At 47.8% G+C, this 20,263-nt stretch overlaps 2 protein-coding genes across 2 annotated transcripts in view; one reads left to right on the top strand and one right to left on the bottom strand.

Moving 5' to 3' along the window:
* The window catches only part of AVEN (apoptosis and caspase activation inhibitor), a 177,790-nt gene extending 167,535 nt beyond the window's left edge, over nt 1–10,255 (bottom strand). The window contains exon 1 of the mRNA XM_079768756.1: nt 9,906–10,255. Coding sequence (XP_079624882.1) covers nt 9,906–10,142 — 237 coding nt within the window. The 5' untranslated portion in view covers nt 10,143–10,255. The remainder of the gene's footprint in view (nt 1–9,905) is intronic.
* An 8,306-nt stretch (nt 10,256–18,561) lies between these two features.
* Nucleotides 18,562–20,263, top strand: CHRM5 (cholinergic receptor muscarinic 5; the record flags this gene model as incomplete). Its single annotated transcript, XM_079769985.1, has 1 exon — nt 18,562–20,263. The coding sequence occupies exon 1, from the start codon at nt 18,674–18,676 to the stop codon at nt 20,261–20,263; it is 1,590 nt and encodes a 529-aa protein (XP_079626111.1). The 5' UTR covers nt 18,562–18,673.

Genomic DNA, 20,263 nt, shown 5'->3' with positions numbered 1-20,263 from the left:
ATAAAATATATTTTTTTTAAAAAAACACAAGTTAAAAGGAATAAGGAATAATGTAAATCTTATCACTGCTAAAGAGCTGAATGTGATTCTTAAATGAATGATGGTGACTATGAAATCACTAAAGTATTTAGACTCTATCCAGGTATAGCAATGATGTGATGGTTCCATTTAATATGTCTATATATACAATATGCTGGAAATTTTATATTCTGAAACTATCTGAACCATTGACTTAAAATGTTAGAAATGTTAAAGTACAGCATCATACATAATTTATCAAAAATAGTTCAGGCAGAATACAAGCAGAAAGTTTTAAGAATCAGTTAGCTGTATCAATAATGGAAATATGGCCCTGACCAGTTTGGCTCAGTAGATAGAGCGTCAGGCTGTGGACTGAAAGGTCCCAGGTTCGATTCCGGTCGAGGGCATGTACCTTGGTTGCAGTCTTGATCCCCAGTAGGGGGCGTGCAGGAGGCAGCTGATCCATGTTTCTCTCTCATTGGTGTTTCTAACCCTCTATCCCTCTCCCTTCCTCTCTGTAAAAAATCAATAAACATATATTTTTTTTTATTTTTTAAAAAAATTTCTTTATTGATTAAGGTGTCACATATTTGTCCCCATCCCCAAAATATATATTTTTTTTAAATATATATATTTTATTGATTTTTTACAGAGAGGAAAGGAGAGGGATAGAGAGTTAGAAACATTGATGAGAGAGAAACATCAATCAGCTGCCTCCTGCACACCCCCTACTGGGGATGTGTCCGCAGCCAAAGTACATGCCCTTGACTGGAATCGAACCTGGGACCCTTGAGTCCGCAGGCCGATGCTCTATCTATTGAGCCAAACCAGTTAGGGCTAAAAATATATATTTTTTAAAATAATGGAAATATGTAAGTGAAATGACAGTAAGAAAAACAAACCTTGCCCTGACTGGTTTGGCTCAGCGGATAGAGCGTCGACCTGCGGACTCAAGGGTCCCAGGTTCAATTCCAGTCAAGGGCATGTACCTTGGTTGCAGGCACATCCCCAGTGGGGGCGTGTGCAGGAGGCAGCTGATCGATGTTTCTCTCCCATTGATGTTTCTAACTCTCAATCCCTCTCCCTTCCTCTCTGTAAAAATCAATAAAATAAAAAATTTAAAAAACAAAGAAAAAGAAACCTCAAAATGGGACACATTAGAAAGGATAAGGATGCCAAAACAGCTATAGTGTCTGAGCAGCAGTTTGCAACAGGAGAGTCAATTTCATGGGTTGGATTTTGAAGAGGTAATCTTAAAGCAATTTTGTGGGGGGGAAACATTCAGCTTTTAACCAAAAGTGCTTCAGTCTTTCTTTTAAAGAAAAGAGAGATATATAGTCTAGAGGCTGTCATTTAGTTTGAGCTTTTAATCTCTGTCTGACACTATTAGGGTGACTCCTTCCAGCAACAATGAAGGGGCAAGTGCCTTAGAAACCTGCCAGCAACTTTGATTTGACATCTGTCTTCGTCCAGGTTCATAGTAAACTTGAACATCAAAGTCAGAGATTCCTTTTACTGAGTGAAATAGTAGCAATAAAAATGTCAAATGTCAAATCCTCAGGCAAAGGGTTTACACTATTGTTTGCAAAGCAAAAGTTTGGTCAGGAAAAAAATGCCTCCAATTACTACCTTCCTTAATGCAGCTATAAACAACTACCTTATCTTTTATTAGACATCCTATATAATAAAAGCCTAATATGCTAAATGTGCAATCATCCATTCAACCAATCAAAGTGTAATATGCTAATGATATGCTAAGGCTGCTCAGCCACTCGTTATGACGTGCACTGATCACTAGGGGGCAGACAGTCGACTGGTCGACCAGTCGCCATGACGCGCACTGACCACCAGGGGGCAGACACTCCGACCCATAGGTTAGCTTGCTGCTGGGGTCCGGCCGATTGGGACTGAGCAAGATGGGCAGGACAGGACCTGGAGCCCTCCCACAGTCCCTCCCCAGCTGGCCAACCTCCTGCATCCCTGATCATACACCGGTGGGGCCCCTCAGCCTGGCCTGCGCCCTCTCACAATCCGGGACCCCTCGGGGGATGTCGGAGAACCGGTTTTGGCCTAATCCCGCTCAACGCAGGAACTGCCCCCTGGTGGTCAGTGCACTCCCACAGGGGGAGCACCGCTCAGCCAGAAGCCGGGCTCACAGCTAGTGAACGCAGTGGAGGTGGTGGGAGCCTCTCCTGTCTCCACGGCAGTCAGACATCCCCCAAGGGCTCCCAGACTGCGAGAGAGCACAGTCCTGGCTGAGGGACACCCCCTGGGTGCACAAATTTCATGCACCGGGCCTCTAGTAAATTATTAAAACACTAGAGGCCCAGTGCACGGATTTGTGCACCCGTGGGGTCCCTCGGCGTAGCCTGCGGGGATTGGGCCAAAACCGGCAGTCCAACACCGCCTGCCGCTCTTGCTTATCCCCGCCCCGCTGCACCTGCCGCCACCGCCGCCACTCGGTAGGCTTGCTGCCACTCCGCTGCGGTCTCTGGGCTGCGGCGGCCAGCCATGAGCCCTGCGTCTGGTGCCTGTTGGTCAGCTGAGCAGCGCTCCCTCTGTGGGAGCACACTGACCACCAGGGGGCAGCTCTTGCATTGAGCATCTGCCTCCTGGTGGTCAGTGCGTGTCATAGTGACCAGTCGACCAGTCGTTCAATCACTTAGGCTAGAGGCCCAATGCACGAAAATTCGTGCAAGAGTAGGCCTTCCTTCCCCTGGCTGCCGACACCAGCTTCCTTCCAGCACCCTGGGCCCAGGCTTCCCTCCTCCAGCCGCCAGCCAGCAGGCACCTGGGACCCAGGCTGCTTCCCTCCTCTGGCCGCTGGCAGGCAACCGGGACCCAGGCTGGCTTCCCTTGGGCCACCCACAGGCACCCGGGACCCGGGCTGGCTTCCCTCCGGCCGCTCACAGGCACCTGGGACCCGGGCCGGATTCCCTTGGGCTGCCCGCAGGCACCCAGGACCCTGGCTGGTCCTTCTGGCCCTGGCTTCGTCTGGAAGGACATCCAGAATGACATCCGGAAGGACGTCTGGTCTAATTAGCATATTACCCTTTTATTATTATAGACTAGAGGCCTGTTGCACAAAGATTCATGCAAGAATAGGCCTTCCTTCCCCTGGCTTCGCTCGCGGCCACCCGGGAGCCTGCAAGTCCTCACTCCCGGCCACCCGGGAGCCTGCAAGTCTTCGCTCTGGGCCGGAACGCCGCTCCTGTAGCTCCCTCTGCCCCCTGCCTTCCCCCTCATAGCAGGCGTCCCACCCCGCCCGTCCACTCCACACCTGCATATGCAAATTAACCCACCATCTTTGCTGTGTTAATTTGCATACTCACTCCTGAATGGCTGATGGGTGTCACAGAGGTATGGTCAACTTGCATATTTCTCTTTTATTCGTGTAGATGATTAAAAACAGCTGCCATATAGATATGGAGCAAGAAAGCTAAGATCTGACATCTATAATAACTGAAGATGGTATCAGTATTACCTTAAAGCCTTATAACCATATTGAAACATCAGAAAGAAACAGGTTATGTGAAAAGCATCACTCAACAGTCCTTCACACATCCCCTTTTCAAATCTCAAAGTCACTCCAGAGGCAGGTTAGGGTAGTCGTTGAAAGAACAGGTCCTCAAATCAAAATGCTTGGGTTGAATCCAGGCTTTGCAATTTGCTGGCTGAGTGATAAAGGATAAATTATTTAAATTCTCCTAACTGTGAGTTACTTAACTGCCTAAGTTTTCTCATCTCATATCAAGTGCTCAATAATTGTGAGTTACTATCATTAACTATAAGGAGGAAAAGATGGGGGAAATTCCAAGGAAAGCCAATAGGCCTTGACTTTCTCTTTGCTAATAGCTCATCGAAAAGATGACTATAATACTAACAAACCCCAGTATCTGGGTTTTGGGGGTTTTTTTAAGTTACTGATTGCATCAAGTACCTCATGCTCCCAGTGGGTATTCAATGAAGATAATTAGTCTTATGATGTACTAGAGGCCTGGTGCATGAATTTGTGCACCAGTGGGGTCCCTTGGCCTGGCCTGTGCCCTCTCGCAATCCAGGACCCCTTGGGGGATGTTGGAGAGCCAGTTTCGACCCAATCCTGCAGGCCAGGCCGAGGGACCCCACCAGTGCATGATGGAGACCAGGAAGGGTCGCAGGAGGTTGGCCAACCAGGGAGGGACTGCAGGAGGGCTCCAGGGCATGTCCGGCCCATCTTGCTCAGTCCCAATTGGCCAGACTCCAGCAGCAAGCTAATCTACTGGTCAGAGCGTCTGCCCCCTGGTGGTCAGTGTACATCATAGCGAGCTGTTGAGCAGCCTTAGCATATCATTAGCATATTACGCTTTGATTGGTTGAACAGATGACCGGACAACTAGACACTTAGCATGTTTTATTATATAGGATGCTTACTTACACTCTGCGGTGTTTGGGTTCGTACCATCTGCAGAAGGACTGATTTAGGAGCAAGAGACTCGCAGATGCTATGTACTCAACTAAGTAGTTACCTTGGAGTATTATGTATCTAGAAGTTTTTTTTATCTAGTTTTATTTTGTCTTATTTTCCATTTATAAGCCATGTATGTGTCATGGTCAGTCTAAACCAGAAAGCGAAGTCTGTATGTAAACAGTACTAAATTCCAGAGTTAGGCAACTGGTCCTTACACAGCTAAAACTCTTATTATGATTTTTTTCTTTCTGATCATTTCAATTAATCTCCATTTTGGCACAAATGCACCATGAGATATGAGAACAAGATGGTCTCAGGAAGGCCATCAATCTTGTCCCACCTAATCTTTAGGCACCAACAATGTTATCCTTAGCAAGCCTAAATGTGGACAGTACTTCAGAATCTGAAAGTGGAAGGGACCTTCAGGTCACCAACCCAAACCAAAACGAAGGAATAATCTTTCCCACATCTCTTCATCCAGCTTTGCCTGAAAACACGATGGTGGGGCACGCTCCCTCCTGGGAGCATGCCAGTGCCTTTCCTATCTTCCTCCTTCCCCGCCCCCAAAAATAAAAATACGACGGTGGTGGTAACAGTGGTAGAAGTGGTGGGGGCTGCAACTGTTATTTATGCCCCAGGCACTGTGCCACACATTCACATGACTAACACACTGAATCAAACTGTGAAATGAGAAACTCCTAAAAGAAAATATAAGATGAAATTTTAAAAACCATTCCAAAGAAGATAAAGCCTAAAAATTTAACAGAAAGGGTTACAATATTAGCATAAATGAAAAGAATATTATTCAGCCTCTAAATGATAGTCTGTCATTTTACTCAATTTAGTTCAACAGAGATAAATACAGCAGAAGCACTTTCATTCACTCACTTGAACGAGGTAAAGACAGTTGTTATTAAAGGCCTTTGCACCAGACACTTCAGTAAGTCCCAAAAGAACCATTACTACAATTTCTATTAAAATATGATCCCTGTAGACAAGGAGTGTCTACTTTGTTCTCAGAAAAATGGTGATTGGTTCACAAAAATTAAGAGATAAAATGTAGTGGAGTCCAGGGCAACTCGGTATAAATCCCAGCTCTGCCACTAGCTATGACAGTAGGCAAGTCCATTAACCTGTCAAATTGAAGATGTTACATATATACGTATAAAGTTGTTTAAATAACTTTAAGCTACTTTAAAAATAAATTTGTTATCCTACCTAATAATAGACAAATATGCAAATTGACCATACCTCCAACACACCCACAAGTCACGCCCACCATCCAATCAGAGCAAGCATGCAAATTAACCCAAACCAAGATGGCTACAGCCACAGAGAGCAAGGTTTCCTAGGTAACAGAGGAAGCCAAGCTTTCCGCCTGCCCTTGCCAGGCCTAAGCCTCCACTCAAGCTACAAAGTTTCCATTATAGAAAGTAAACAAATTCAAACAAATGGCGGCAGGATGGAGCTTGAGAGAGCAGGCCAGGGTTGCCGCTGGCAACAGGGGAAGCAAAGCTTTCCGCACACCCTGGCTGGGCCCACCCACTTAAGGCAACAAAGTTTCAATTATAACCCCAACACAAATGGCTGCCAACCTCGGAGGGAGCCCCAGGCTTGGCTCCGCTCCAGGCTACAAAGTTTCAATTGTAGAAGGAAAATAAATTCCAGATACCAGGGCCTCTGCTTGCATTGCCAGGGGGTGTGGCCGGCCTGCAAACCACCACAGGCCCCTCGCTCAGGCCGCCCCACGCCCCAAGGGAACCCCCACCTGATCCGGGACACCCTTCAGGGCAAACCAGCTGGCCCCCACCCCTGTACCAGGCCTCTATCCTATCTAATGAAAGAGTAATATGCAGATTGATCATCACTGCAACACACAATATAGCTGCCCCCATGTGGTCAAAGATCCTGCCCCCATGTGGACACAAGATGGCCACCACAAGATGGCCAGCATGAGAGGGCAGTTGGGAGGCACCCGGCCTGCAAGGGAGAGCAGTTGAGAAGAACCAGGCCTGCAAAGGAGGGCAGTTGGAGGTGATCAACCCTGCAGGAGAGGGCAGTTAGGGGTGACCAGGCCGGCAGAGGAGGGAAGTTGGGGGCAAACAGGCTGGCAGCAGAGTGGTTAGGGGGTGATCAGGCTGGCAGGCAGAAGTGGTTAGGGGCAATCAGGAAGGCAGGCAGGCAAGCAGTTGGGAGCCAGCAGTCCTGGATTGTGAGAGGGATCCCATATTGGAGAGGGTACAGGCTGGGCTGAGGGACAACCCCCCTCCGTGCACAAATTTCGTGCACCAGGCCTCTAGTAGTTATATAAAGTTATATGTATATATAAATAATGTTGTTATAAAGGTAACAAGTGCACACTAAATTGGTCTGAGTTTCCCTCGTTCCCTGATAAGCTGACACTAAGTATTTCTTCATACCTCACTCATATTTTACTTCTTACTTACCTTGACCCTAACAAGGTTAAGTGTGTTACACTTGAAATCTTTTTCCAGCTCTGTATTTCTATATACAGCTATCTTCAGGGATGTCTTGCCTACTGTGCCCTGAAGATATTGCAAATAATTCCATTATAGGAAATTTTGCCTCAATACAAAAAAAAATTTTTTTACCTATGCACATGAGAATTCAAAACATAAAGGCAGTTTTGTACTATAAATCCTATCTAATAAAAGAGTAATATGCAAATTGACCATCACTCCAACACACAAGATGGCTGCCCCCATGTGGTCAAAGATGGCTGCCCCCATGTGGATACAAGATGGCCACCACAAGATGGCCAGCAGGGGAGGGCAGTTGGGAGGGACCAGGCCTGCAAGGGAGGGCAGTTGAGGGTGATCAAGCCTGCGGGGAGGGCAGTTAGGGGTGATCAGGCTGGCAGAGAAGGGAAGTTGGGGGCGACCGAGCCTGCAGGGAAGGGCAGTTGGGGGGGACCCAGGCCTGCAGGGGAGAGCAGTTGGGGGGGACCAGGCCTGCAGGGGAGGGCAGTTAGGGACAAACAGGCTGGCAAGGGAGCAATTAGGCATCAATCAGGCTGGCAGGGGAGTAGTTAGGGGGTGATCAGGCTGGCAGGCAGAAGCAGTTAGGGGCAATCAGGAAGGGCAGGCAGGCGAGCAGTTGGGAGCCAGCAGTCCTGGATTGTGAAAGGGATCCCAGATTGGAGAGGGTGCAGGCTGGGCTGAGGGACCTCCCCCCACCTCCGTGCACGAATTTCGTGCACCGGGCCTCTAGTGTTAAAATAACAGCAGAACAGCTCACAAAAACACAGTAATCTAACTACTTTAGCTGGAATATCAGTAGAGTAACAGTTTGTCCATATCATTCCCTGCTGTGATCTCTAAGAACTTTCCTTATGAATGTGTTACGGCAGATCGATCACATCGCTATTAAATTCAGCCCTGATTGCTGAAATACTTATTGATTGAAAATGCAAAAAGACAAAGGCCAGTGGCCTGGTTCCTACATATCTATACTAATAAAAGGGTAATATGCTAATTAGACCGGATGTCTTCCGGACGTCCTTCGGGACAAAGCCACGGTGGTGGGGCTGAGGCAGAGACGGTTAGAGGCAATCAGGCCGTCAGGGGAGCAGTTAGGGGCATCAGGCAGGCAGGCAGGCAGAGGCGGTTAGGGGCGATCAGACAGGCAGGCAGAGGCGGTTAGGGGTGATCAGGCAGGCAGACAGAGTGGTTAGGGGTGATCAGGCAGGCAGGCAGAGTGGTTAGGGGTGATCAGGCAGGCAGACAGGTAAGCGGTTAGGAGCCAGCAGTCCCAGATTGCAAGAGGGATGTACGACTGCCGGTTTAAGCCTGATCCCCGACAGTCAGACATCCCCCAAGGGGTCCCATATTGGAGAGAGTACAGGCCAGGCTGAGGGCCCCCCCCCCCCCGCTGTGCATGAATTTCATGCACTGGGCCTCTAGTCCTATCTAACAAAGAGGAAATATGCTAATTGACCATCACTCCATCACAAAGATGGCTGCCCCCACAGCTGAGGCCAAGTTCCCATAAGGAGCCTTAAAGAGCAATCAGCAGGGACCTGAGACTACACCCTCCCCCACCCCCACCCCTGTGGGGCTTGACAGGGGAGCTCAGGCCACGGCCCCCACCCAGCAGGGCTTGATAGGGGACTTCAGGCTGCAACTCCCACCCACAGGGCTTGAAAGGGGACCTCAAGGTGCACTTCCCATCCTGGTGCTGGGCTAGGGGACCTCAGGCTGCTACCCCCGCCCCAGCACCAGGCCGGGGGACCTCAAGCCCACCAGGTGGGGCTTGACAGGGGACTTCAGGCCACGCCCCCTCACCCCAGCACCAGGCCAGGGGACCTCAGACCACACCCCCCAACCAGCTGGGCTTGACAGGGGACCTCAGGCTGCGCCCCCCGCCCCAGCACTAGGCCGGGGGACCTGAGGCTGCGCCCCCCTGCCTTGCTGGGCTTGACAGGGGACCTTGGGCCATGCCCCCCGCCCAGTGGGGCTTGACGGGAGACCTGAGGCTGTGCCCCCCATGCTGGTGGCGCTTGACGGGGGACCTGAGGCTGTGACCCCTGCCCGGCAGGGCTTGACAAGGGTGGGACTGGCCTGGTCTGGATCTAGTCCAATTGTGGGGGGAGGAGGGGCGGCCGGCCAGGTGTGGGTCTCATGTGATTTTGAGGTGCCTGTGGGTGGGCAGGGACTTGACTCTGGGTTCCGTGGTGAGCCCCAGACTCTGACAGGAGGAAGGTTTCCATATACATTTTACTAATTTTCTTTCATCTCTGACACTTCTGTTATAGAGAAAGGGCAAATAGCAATATTAAATTATTTCCTCTAATCCCCTTTTGATGTGCACAAATTTCATGCACCAGGTCACTAGTATATAATAAAAGAGAACTACACTTTATAAAGGAGAATTATGCATCTGATCCCATCCCCAAGTATTATGAGTCCAGTCCATCCGGGCCATTCTTTCATTCTATAAACATTTATTATGTGCCTACGGTGTGCCAGGCATAGCACAGTGAACACAACAGACTAAAAAATAAATTTAAAAATCCCTTCTCTGCTAATAGCAGGAATGTCTCCCCGTAAGGTAAGGCTGCCCAAGTGTTACGTCCTGGAGACCACGCCCTGGCCCCACTCCCACCCACTCCCACTGACACCCGCCCGAAGCCAACCGGCCCCCTAGGCTTGCAGCCCCGACACCGCCTGGGGCCCTGGGTTCTGCACCACTACGTCCCGGACCCCGTTGAGTCCGGGCCAACCCAGCGGGGAGGAGGCGAGAGGCGCACCCGCGGAGGCGCCACGTGCACGCCCGGCGCGCTCCCCCCTCCCCCCGCCCCGCGCAGGCGCCGCGGCCGTCCCTGCGCGCGCGCCCGGGACGCCATTCACGGCTCTTGGCTCGCCACCAGGACCCCACCAGCCCGGGCCCGACTCCCCCAACCATCGCCTCTTACCGGCGCTCTGGCTCCGGCGCCCCGGCCTCCCTGCTCCCGGCGTCCGCCCCGCGGGGCGCCTCGTCCACGGCCGCCGCGGAAACCCCGACCGCGGCCCCGGCGGCCGCCTCCGTCCCCGCCGCCGCCTCTCGCCACCGCCGCCGCGGCCCCCGCCCTCTCGCGGTCGCGATCTCCGCCGGGCCGGTCGCGGCCGGGCCGGCGTCCGTGGCCGCCCCGGGCTCCGCGGTCCGTCTGCATCGGGCCGCGGCCAGCCGTGCTGAGCGCGCAGGAGCCGGGCCGCGCGGAGGCGCCGCGCCCCACCGGAAACGGCCGCGCGGGAGCCGCGAGGGGCCCGGTGCCTGCGGCGCGGCGTGCGGGCCGGGACGGAGCCCGGGGCGGGGGCGGGGCGGCCGGGCCGGGCAGGTGGGGCGGGAGCTGGGCTCGGGGCGGGCTGGGGGCTCCGAGGAAGGCCCGACCTGGGGGAGCCCGCAGTGGGACGGGGTGGGTATGGGGTAGGGACAGTGGTGAGTGAAAGGACAGGTTATAGAACAGTTTGTGTAATATGAATTCGTTTTTGTAAAATAAAGTATGTGTGTGTATGTACATATATATATATATATATATATATACACAAAAAAAATATGGGTGTATTTGCATAAAACTACTTTTGCAGTTTAATTTCCTGATTATTAAGAATGCATATAATTTTAAAGGTACTGAACAAGAGCAGGTGTGGAGGAAAAGACGAGTGGGTCGCAGGGGAGAGGTGGGTGTGGACTGCAGCCAGCAACTAGGAGGGGAGAGATGGGCACAAAACTGGTGATGGGGAGGCCTGGCCCTGGAGGTCCTCAAGAGAATGCCTGCAGAAGTAACTGCTTTAGCTCACTCTTACTGAGCACATGAGCACGAAATCCCGCTAACAGCCCTGTTATCCCCATTTGCATGTGAGGAAACAACCCTAGAGAAGTTAACTCGCCTGGTGTAACAGGGCTAGGTAAGGGGGAACTAGCATTCTCACTGCAGTCTATCCGAGTGTTTCACTTACTCAGCAGAAATTTTTTGAGACTCATTAATGTTTGGTTTCTTTTATACCTAAATAGTAAGTAGTCCATTTCATGGATCAGTCTATATTTTTAACCAAGAGGAAGAAGGGCAAGTAGTTATAAGGGTACATGGGAGTCATTTTTAACTTTGTATTACAGAAACCACATGAAATAAAACCAAGGACTTAAAATGTCCATCATCCAATGAGTGTTGCAAAACAAGTGTTTTCTTCCTCCCCAGTCTTTTCTGGCTTAAAAAAGACACACACACACACACATAACACTATTCATTGTTTTAGTTATCTACTCAGTGTCAGGCACAGTGCTAGGTCCTGAAGATTTAAAAAACAAAAAACAAAAAGAAAAACATTGTCTGCCCTCAAATAGCTCACTTCCCACAAGAAAAAATACTCCTGTAAACAGATGATTGCAGTAGTGTGGTGAGTACAGTGGGTGGTTCAAGGTGAAGGCCCAGGGGAAGAAAATTTAAACTATACCTAAGTGAGTAGTTGCCCAAGGCTTCACGAGAAATAGACCCTTAAGCCAGGGCCTGAGGGTTGAGCAGGAGTTTGCCTGGTTGCTATTCTGTGGAGGAGAATTAGAATTCTAGGCAAAGGCATTTGGAAACCATTGGAAAAATCTAGGCCACAAATAGGGCCTGAATTAAGTTGGGCGCCAAGGAGGAAGATAATAGGGACAGAGAGGAGACTGAAGAATTATCAGGACTTCGTGTCCACTTGTAAGTGGGAAGGTCAGGGGGATGAGAAGTTAGGATTGATGCCCAGGTTTCTTGCTTGAATGACCAAATAGTTGATGCCATTAGTCGAGAGGAAATGTAGGAGAGAATGTTGTCAGGATAATAGTATTTTTTAAGTATATTTCTATTGATTTCAGAGAGGAAGGGCACATCAATGGTGAGAGAGAATAATTGATTGGCTGCCTCCTGCACACCCCCAGTGGGGATGGAGTCCGCAACCTGGGCATGTGCCCTTGCCTGGAATTGAACCATGACCTCCTGGTTCATAGGTCGATGCTCATCCACTGAGCCATGCTGGCAGGGCAGGATAATAGTATTTCCCCCCTTTTTTTCCCCTTGTCTCTACTTGTAAAATTAAGATTTACCATGGTGTTCAGGATTAAGTTATTCATTCCCATGTTGAACTCAAGTAATCCTACCTCTAGAGAAACACTAAAACAACAGGAAAATGAGAAGGGTAGAGAACATTGTATCCTTTTCTCTGCACACCATAGAGGAGCTAACAGGAGATACAGATGGATATGAATATTATTTTTAAGAACCCAGTGGACAACCTGTCCCCCTTGTGTGGCCAGAACTGATAAAGGTTTGGTACATTGTCTCTTCCTAATTCTATGGTCAGTACATAAACTTGATATCTTGAAATGGGCCACAGTGGAAACTGTTACACCACAGAAATTTGGCAAATTTCTGCCAATCAGGGCTTTGTTGGGGGTGGAGGCAGAAACAGGTTAAGTTTCACGCACACCACAGATTTGGGCTCTCATCAAGGTGAACATCCACATATAAATCTCATGCCAGACAATAGCACAAATCAAGAGTTTCTCAGCTTGGCACATTTAGAGAGAGATCATTTTGGTGGTGGTAGCTTGTCCTGTGCATTAGTGTTTAAGAGGATCCCAGCCTCTACCACGCAGTTGTCCCCCTGATCAATAGGGGATATGTTCCAGACCCCAGCAAATGCCTGAAACTGGGGATAGTACTGAAACCTATATACTGTTTTTTCCCGTACCTACAGACATAAGATAAAGTTTAATTTATAAATTAGACAACAATAGCCCTAGCCAGTTTGACTCAGTGGGTAGAGACCTTCGGCCCGTGGACCAAAGGGTCCCAAGTTCGATTCCTGTCAAGGGCATGTACCTCAGTTGCAGGCTCATCCCCTGCCCCCAGCCTTGGTCGGGGTGTGTGCAGGAGGCAACTAATCGACGTGTTTCTCTCACACTGATATTCCTCTCTGTCTTTCCCTCTCTCTTCCACGCTCTCTAAAAATCAGTGGGAAAATACCCTCGGGTGAGGATTTAAATAAATAAATAAAATTAGACAATAATAATAAAACATATGACAATATGCTGTAATAAAAGTTATCTGAGCCTGGCCAGTGTTGCTCAGTGGTTGAGCATCAACCCATGATGGTTCAATTCCCAGTTGGGAGTTGTGGGCTCGATCCCCAGTAGGGGGCGTGCAGGAGCCACTGGTCACTGCTGCCCCCCCCGCCCCCACCCCGTCACTGCCCCCTCCCCCCCAAGTGCCTTGGCTGGCCTGGCGCTGCCTGCTCACCAGCTCCCCCCCCCCACCCCCCTGTCGATCACTCAGTTCCACCATTCGGTCGATTTGCATATTTTGCTTTTATTATATAGGATACGGCATCCTCTCAACCATGGAACCATTTCTTTTTTCAATCAAGCATCTTGAAATAGTCTTAATGAGCAGACTTGGAGGAAGACTGTGTTAGCCTTGGCTCTCTTCAAGGTTATTGTTTTGCTGGTTGGGAACAATTTGCTCTGCCCCTAGAAGAAAACCAGCTACACAAACTAAAGGGAGACGTATCACTTGCACCACAAAGTACCTCAAACAGCCTGTATCTCAAACACCAAAGTGCTGCCTCATGGTCTCATCCCACTTTGTCCCCTAATAGACCACGCCCCAGACCCATTCCCACAGCAGGAAGCGTCTCCTGATGTCCTTCCTGCCAGATGGCTTGCAGCTTTGTAATGAATATTACCGTGCCAGGCACTTTGAGAAACACTTAACATGGATTATCTCACTTAATCCTTAAAATATTCCTATGAGGTAATGACTCTTTATTATCCCCACTTTAAAAGTTTGAGTCTGAAATTTAGAGAGGGTAAGTACTATGCTGAAAGTCATAGCTCAAAGCTGTGATTTGAACCTGAAGCTCCCAATGCCGGGTTCAGTTGTATAATTATGAGATGATGTTGCCACTCTAACTGAGCTGCTTTTCCATGTATCAACGAGTTTATTCTGCTTTTCAGAGAGAGAGAGAGAGAGAGAGAGAGAGAGAGAGAGAGAGAGAGAGAGAGAGAGAGAAAGTTTTAAAGAATTGGTTCATGCAATTGTGGGGGCGAGCAAGTCTGAAATGCGCAGTGCAGGCCAGAGGGCTAGAAATTCCAGCAGGAGTCAGTGCCATAGTCTTGAGTCTGGAAGCAGAATTCCTTCCTCTTTGGCAAACCTCAGTCTTTTCCCTTATGACCTTCAACTGATTGGATGCGGCTCACCCACATTCTGAAGGGTAATCTGCTTTACCTAAAGTCTACTAATTTAGATGTTACTCACATCTAAAAAATACCTTCACAGCAACATCTACATGGCTGTTTGACCAAGCAAGGTACCATAGCCTAATCAGGTGGACAAATACAATTAACCATCACGTTACATAAAATACAAAACCATAGAAATGTAGGTATCTTAGATTTTATAGTCCAATTTCCTTATTTTTGCAAATAAAGAATCAGGTCAGAGAGGATAAGCACTCAATTTATCTGTTATAAATTGCTCACTAAAATTAAGTGGGAATTAAATCCTTCCAAAACACCAATTATTTCTATTTTGAAGACTTGATTAGAACAACTCAACAAGCAGTCAGTTCATCTTATTATGTCTCCCCAGCACCGTGGATGTTGGGACCACCTTCAGAGCAGGTGGGGAGTCTGGAAATAGCTGACACAGTTCTCCCAGAAAGCAGACTTGTCTCTCAGGTCCACTCCTGCCCCTCTCACCCTACCCTCAACCACTCTAGGCTCACCTCTCACATCTCAGGCTTCCTAGGACTGGGTGCCTCCTTTTGCCTTTGGGCTTACAAACAAGCTCTTCCCTGGTGGGGCTGAAACATTCTCCCCCAACTCCACCCCACCCCTTTTGCCTAGATAAAGCCCATTCATGTTTCAAGTCTTGGCTTGGAAATTTTTCCTCAGAGTGTGTTTTCCCCACCATCACTTGACTAGGTTAGATGCCCTTCATATGTGCCCTATGGCATGCAGAACCAACCCCCAGATATTTATCTATACCCCCACTAGGGTCTTGTCCATAGTACCCCCAGCATTAGAGTCTATCACATAATAGACAGTCAATAAATATTGATTGAAAGGAGGGGGAGAGAGAGGGTGGGAGGGAAGGGAGGAAGGAAGGAGGGGAGGAAAGAAGAAAATTCTTGCACTGCACAGCCTGGTACTGACAACTGGAAGACAGTCTGTGATGGCATTTGCCCAGATAATTGTAGGGTATAAAGTAACTTTGATCTTTTCAGGTTCTGGTGAGTCTGGTGATCTGGCACTCTTGGGATTTACTTTGCCAGCTTTTGGATGTTGGTGATACCAAGAAGTTATTGGTATAAGATAACAGGAGGCTGGACCAGTGTGGTAGCAGCAGGAATGGAAAGGGACCAATAAGAGAAATATTTCATAGGTAAATTGGACTGCGTTAGTCGGGATGTGAAAGAGAAGGGTGCAGGATGACGAAGGTAGGAGAATCTGGATTCTGTTACAAGACAATGTCTTCAGTGCCATATTGAATTTGAGATTTTAAAAATCTAAAGATACAGTTTAAAATATAAAACAAAAAATATATAGCCCTTCACAAATTTGTCATCTTTATATCAATTACTGTTACTAAAGAAGTCAAAACCAACCAGCAGACAGAGCAGGTATTGCCACATAGCACGCTCTGAGGGCCATCAAAAAGCCTCCTCTCTCCGCTTCCTATCATCATGCCATGGTGCCTGGAATTTTGTAATGCTATTTTCATATATCATCAAATATATGTTATATGCACACATTATTGTTTGGAAGGAAAGATAAGAAATAGTAACTGGCCCTAGCCGGTTTGGCTCAGTGGGTAGAGCGTCAGCTTGTGGACTGAAGGGTCCCAGGTTCAATTCCAGCCAAGGGCACATGCCTGGGTTGCAGGCTCGATCCCCTATAGGGGGCGTGCAGGAGGCAGCCAGTCATGGATTCCCTCTCATCATGGATGTTTCTCTCTCTCTCTCCCTCTCCCTTCTTCTCTGAAATCAATAAAAAGACATTTAAAAAAAAAAAGAAATGGTAACTGGTTACCTCTGGAAAAGGGTGCTAGAGAGTATGGAGGTCAGAGGTGGGAGGAAGACCTATCTTTTACCATTTTCCCTTATGTAACCATTAAAGCTTTTATCATGTACATAAATTTTTAAACTAGAAAATATAATATTTTTAAATTTGGAATTTATCAATGGGGAATTGATTAAGTAAATTATAGTACATCCATTAAGTGAAATAGTGAGCTATCATTAAAAGGCAAAAAATAAATAAAGTAAATTTTTCTTTGATCCCAAAGATTTACTGATGCAAAAGAAGTCTGTGATGATTTTTTAAGTAAAAAACAACATTCAGAGTGTAAACATTAAAAATTCACCCACTTAAAAAAAATTCAACCACTTAAAAATAACTGTATTTAGCCCTAACCGGTTTGGCTCAGTGGATAGAGCATCGGCCTGCGGACTGAAGGGTCCCAGGTTCGATTGCAGTCAGGGGCATGTGCCTTGGTTGTGGGCACATCCCCGTGGGGGGTGTGCGGGAGGCAGCTGATCGATGTTTCTCTCTCATCGATGTTTCTAACTCTCTATTCCTCTCCCTTCCTCTCTGTAAAAAATCAATAAAAAATATATTTTTTTAAAATAACTGTATTTAAATGTTGGTTAATATGCATAAAGAAAAGCTGTCAAAATACACACTAACCTGTTAGCACTGCTTCCTCTGTGAGTCGCAACTAGAGGAGACTTCTGTTTTCTAAGTTATACATGTGGACATTGCTTCAACTTTTACAAAGAGCATATTACTTTGTAGTCAGATTTTAAAAAGGTATTTGGCCCTGACCAGAAGGGTCCAGGTATTGCTCGATGGTAGTTCAATGGTTAGAACATCGGCCCACACACTGAAGGGTCCCAGGTTTGATTCCCAGTCAAGGGTTGCAGATTCAATCCCAGCCCGGTCAGGGTGAGTTCCGGAAGCAACCAATCGATGTGTCTCTCCCACTTCAATGTCTCTCTCTCTCTCTTTCTCTCTCTCTCTCTGTCTCTATCTCTCTCCCTCCTTACCTCCTTCCCTCCCTCCCTTCCACTTTCTCTAAAAGTCAATAGAAGAAATATTCTTGGGTGAGAATTAACAATAAATAAATAAGTAAAAAGGTATTTGGGTGGTGAACACATAATACAATATACAGATGATGCATTATAGAGTTGCACCAATGATTTTATTAACCAATGTCACCCCCAATAAATTCAATAAAAACATTTTAAATCATGCAAATATAAAAAAAATAAAGTACAGCATAGGGAATATAGTCAATAATATTGTAATAACTATGTATGGTGTTAAATGGGTACTAGATTAATCAGGGTGATCACTTCATACGTTTTATAAATGTTTAATCACTGTTGTATACCTGAAATTAATATTATATGTCAACTATAATTTAAAAATTATCTTAAAAAGAAAAAATAAATTAAAAATTAAAGAAAGATATTTTAAAACATTTCTATGACACTGCAAATAGCCCAAGGGAGGGTCACCATCTTCAGCATGTGGGGCAAACTTCAAACCTCTCAATGAAAACCAGGTCCGCACTGGGAGTATGTGCACTAAGTCAGGGTGAGGTTTTGTAATATAGTCTTGGCTCACAACAATGCCTCAATAATGTTTAATAACTGAATTTATAATTAGACTCAATAATCTAATAATTGGACTATAGAGTTTATACAACTTGTCTTTTTCTCCAGTGCACGATAGGCTAAATACTTATCACCAGGAGCTTAAAAAGTGTCTGACCTTAAGGCTACTGGAGTAGAAAGTAACAATGTAACCTGCTTTCTCCTCATTAATACTCCCCAACAATCCAATTCTCTTTCCTTTTCCATTGCTCTCATCCTCCCAGTTCCTTTTAAAAACTGCCTTTCAGAACCACAAGAGGGCAGCAGCCTCCTGTACATGAAAGGCACTCAGGCATTATTAATCATAAGCAAAGGGAGGATGCCCTTATAAAAATGTTCAAAACTTTAGAGATTTGCCCTGACCAGGTGGCTCAGTTGATTAGAGTGTCCTTATGTCCACTACAAGGTTGCAAGTTGGGGCACATACGGGAAGCAATTGATGTTTCTCACATCACTGTTTCTCTCTCTCACTCACTCACTCACTCTCTCTTGCTCTCTCCCTTCCTCTCTCTCAAAAAATAAATAAATAAAAATATCTGGGGTGGCCCTAATTGGTTTGGCTCAATGGATAGAGCGTCGGTCTGCGGACTGAAGGGTCCCAGGTTCAATTCCAGTCAAGGGCATGTACCTTGGTTGCAGGCACATCCCCAATAGGGGGTGTGCAGGAGGCAGCTGATCAGTGTTTCTCTCTCATCGATGTTTCTAACTCTCTATCCCTCTCCCTTCCTCTCTGTAAAAATCAATAAAATATATATATTTTAAAATATCTAGGGTGAGAATTCCCAAAAAACTTTAGAGATTTTATTTTAGCATCTTGCCCCAAATGTGTATGGGACCACATTCAGTATTTTGTTAAAAATTATAAACAATGAGTGGGAAAGAAATTCATGCTGGCAAGTGAAGATAATGTATTTCCCTCTCTTCCAGATGCTGTCCCAGAAGAGGTGTTAGATAAAGAAGAGAACAGTATAGAACCTGACTTACTCCTGATGTAAATTCTTGCACCAGGATGGAAGGAGAATCTTACCACAATGCAACTACTGTCAATGGCACCCCAGTGAATCACCAGCCTTTGGAACGCCATGGGTTGTGGGAAGTCATCACCATTGCAGCTGTGACTGCTGTGGTCAGCCTGATCACCACTGTGGGCAACGTCTTAGTCATGATCTCCTTCAAAGTCAATAGTCAGCTGAAGACGGTGAACAACTATTACCTGCTCAGCTTAGCCTGCGCAGATCTCATCATTGGGGTCTTCTCCATGAATCTCTATACCACCTACATCCTCATGGGACGCTGGGCTCTCGGGAGTCTGGCCTGTGACCTTTGGCTTGCACTGGACTACGTGGCCAGCAACGCTTCCGTCATGAATCTTCTGGTGATCAGTTTTGACCGTTACTTTTCTATCACAAGACCCCTGACGTATCGGGCCAAGCGTACCCCCAAGAGGGCTGGCATCATGATTGGCTTGGCCTGGCTGATCTCCTTCATCCTCTGGGCCCCAGCGATCCTCTGCTGGCAGTACTTGGTGGGGGAGCGAACGGTGCCTCCAGATGAGTGCCAGATCCAGTTCCTCTCTGAGCCCACCATCACTTTCGGCACCGCCATTGCTGCCTTCTACATTCCTGTTTCTGTCATGACCATTCTCTACTGCCGAATCTACCGGGAAACAGAGAAGCGGACCAAGGACCTTGCTGATCTCCAGGGCTCTGACTCTGTAGCTGAAACGGAGAAGAGAAAGCCAGCTCACAAGGCTCTGCTCAGCTGCTTTGGCTGCCCGCGGCCCACGCTGGCCCAGAGGGAACGGAGCCACGCTTCCTGGTCATCCTCCCGCAGGAGCACCCCTGGGAAGCCGGCCCAAGCCTCCGGCCCAAGCACTGAGTGGGATAAAGCTGAGCAGCTCACTACCTGCAGCAGCTGCCCCTCCTCGGAGGATGAGGACAAGCCCACCGCTGACCCTGTCTTCCAGGTGGTCTACAAGAGTCAGGCCAAGGACAGCCCACAGGAAGACTTCAGTACTGAAGAGACCAAGGAAACTTTTGTGAAAGGTCAAGCTGAAAAAAATGACTACGACACCCCAAAATACTTCCTGTCTCCAGCAGCTGCTCATAGACCCAAGAGTCAGAAATGTGTGGCCTACAAGTTCCGCTTGGTGGTGAAAGCGGATGGGACCCAGGAGACCAACAACGGCTGTCGCAAGGTGAAAATCATGCCCTGCTCCTCCCCCGTGTCCAAGGACCCTTCCACGAAAGGCCTGGATCCCAACCTCAGCCACCAAATAACCAAGCGGAAGAGAATGGTCCTTGTCAAAGAGAGGAAAGCAGCCCAGACCCTGAGTGCCATCCTGCTGGCCTTCATCATCACGTGGACCCCTTATAACATCATGGTCCTGGTTTCCACCTTCTGTGACAAGTGCGTCCCCGTCACCCTGTGGCACTTGGGCTACTGGTTGTGCTACGTCAACAGCACTGTCAACCCCATTTGCTATGCCCTCTGCAACAGAACCTTCCGGAAGACCTTTAAGATGCTACTTCTCTGCCGATGGAAAAAGAAAAAAGTGGAAGAAAAATTGTTCTGGCAGGGGAACAGCAAGCTCCCCTGA

Source organism: Cnephaeus nilssonii, assembly GCF_951640355.1.
Source record: "Cnephaeus nilssonii genome assembly, chromosome: 4".
Classification (NCBI taxonomy): Eukaryota; Metazoa; Chordata; class Mammalia; order Chiroptera; family Vespertilionidae; genus Cnephaeus; species Cnephaeus nilssonii.
Note: the sequence above shows the minus strand (reverse complement) of the source record. Positions and strands in the feature narration are given on the sequence as shown.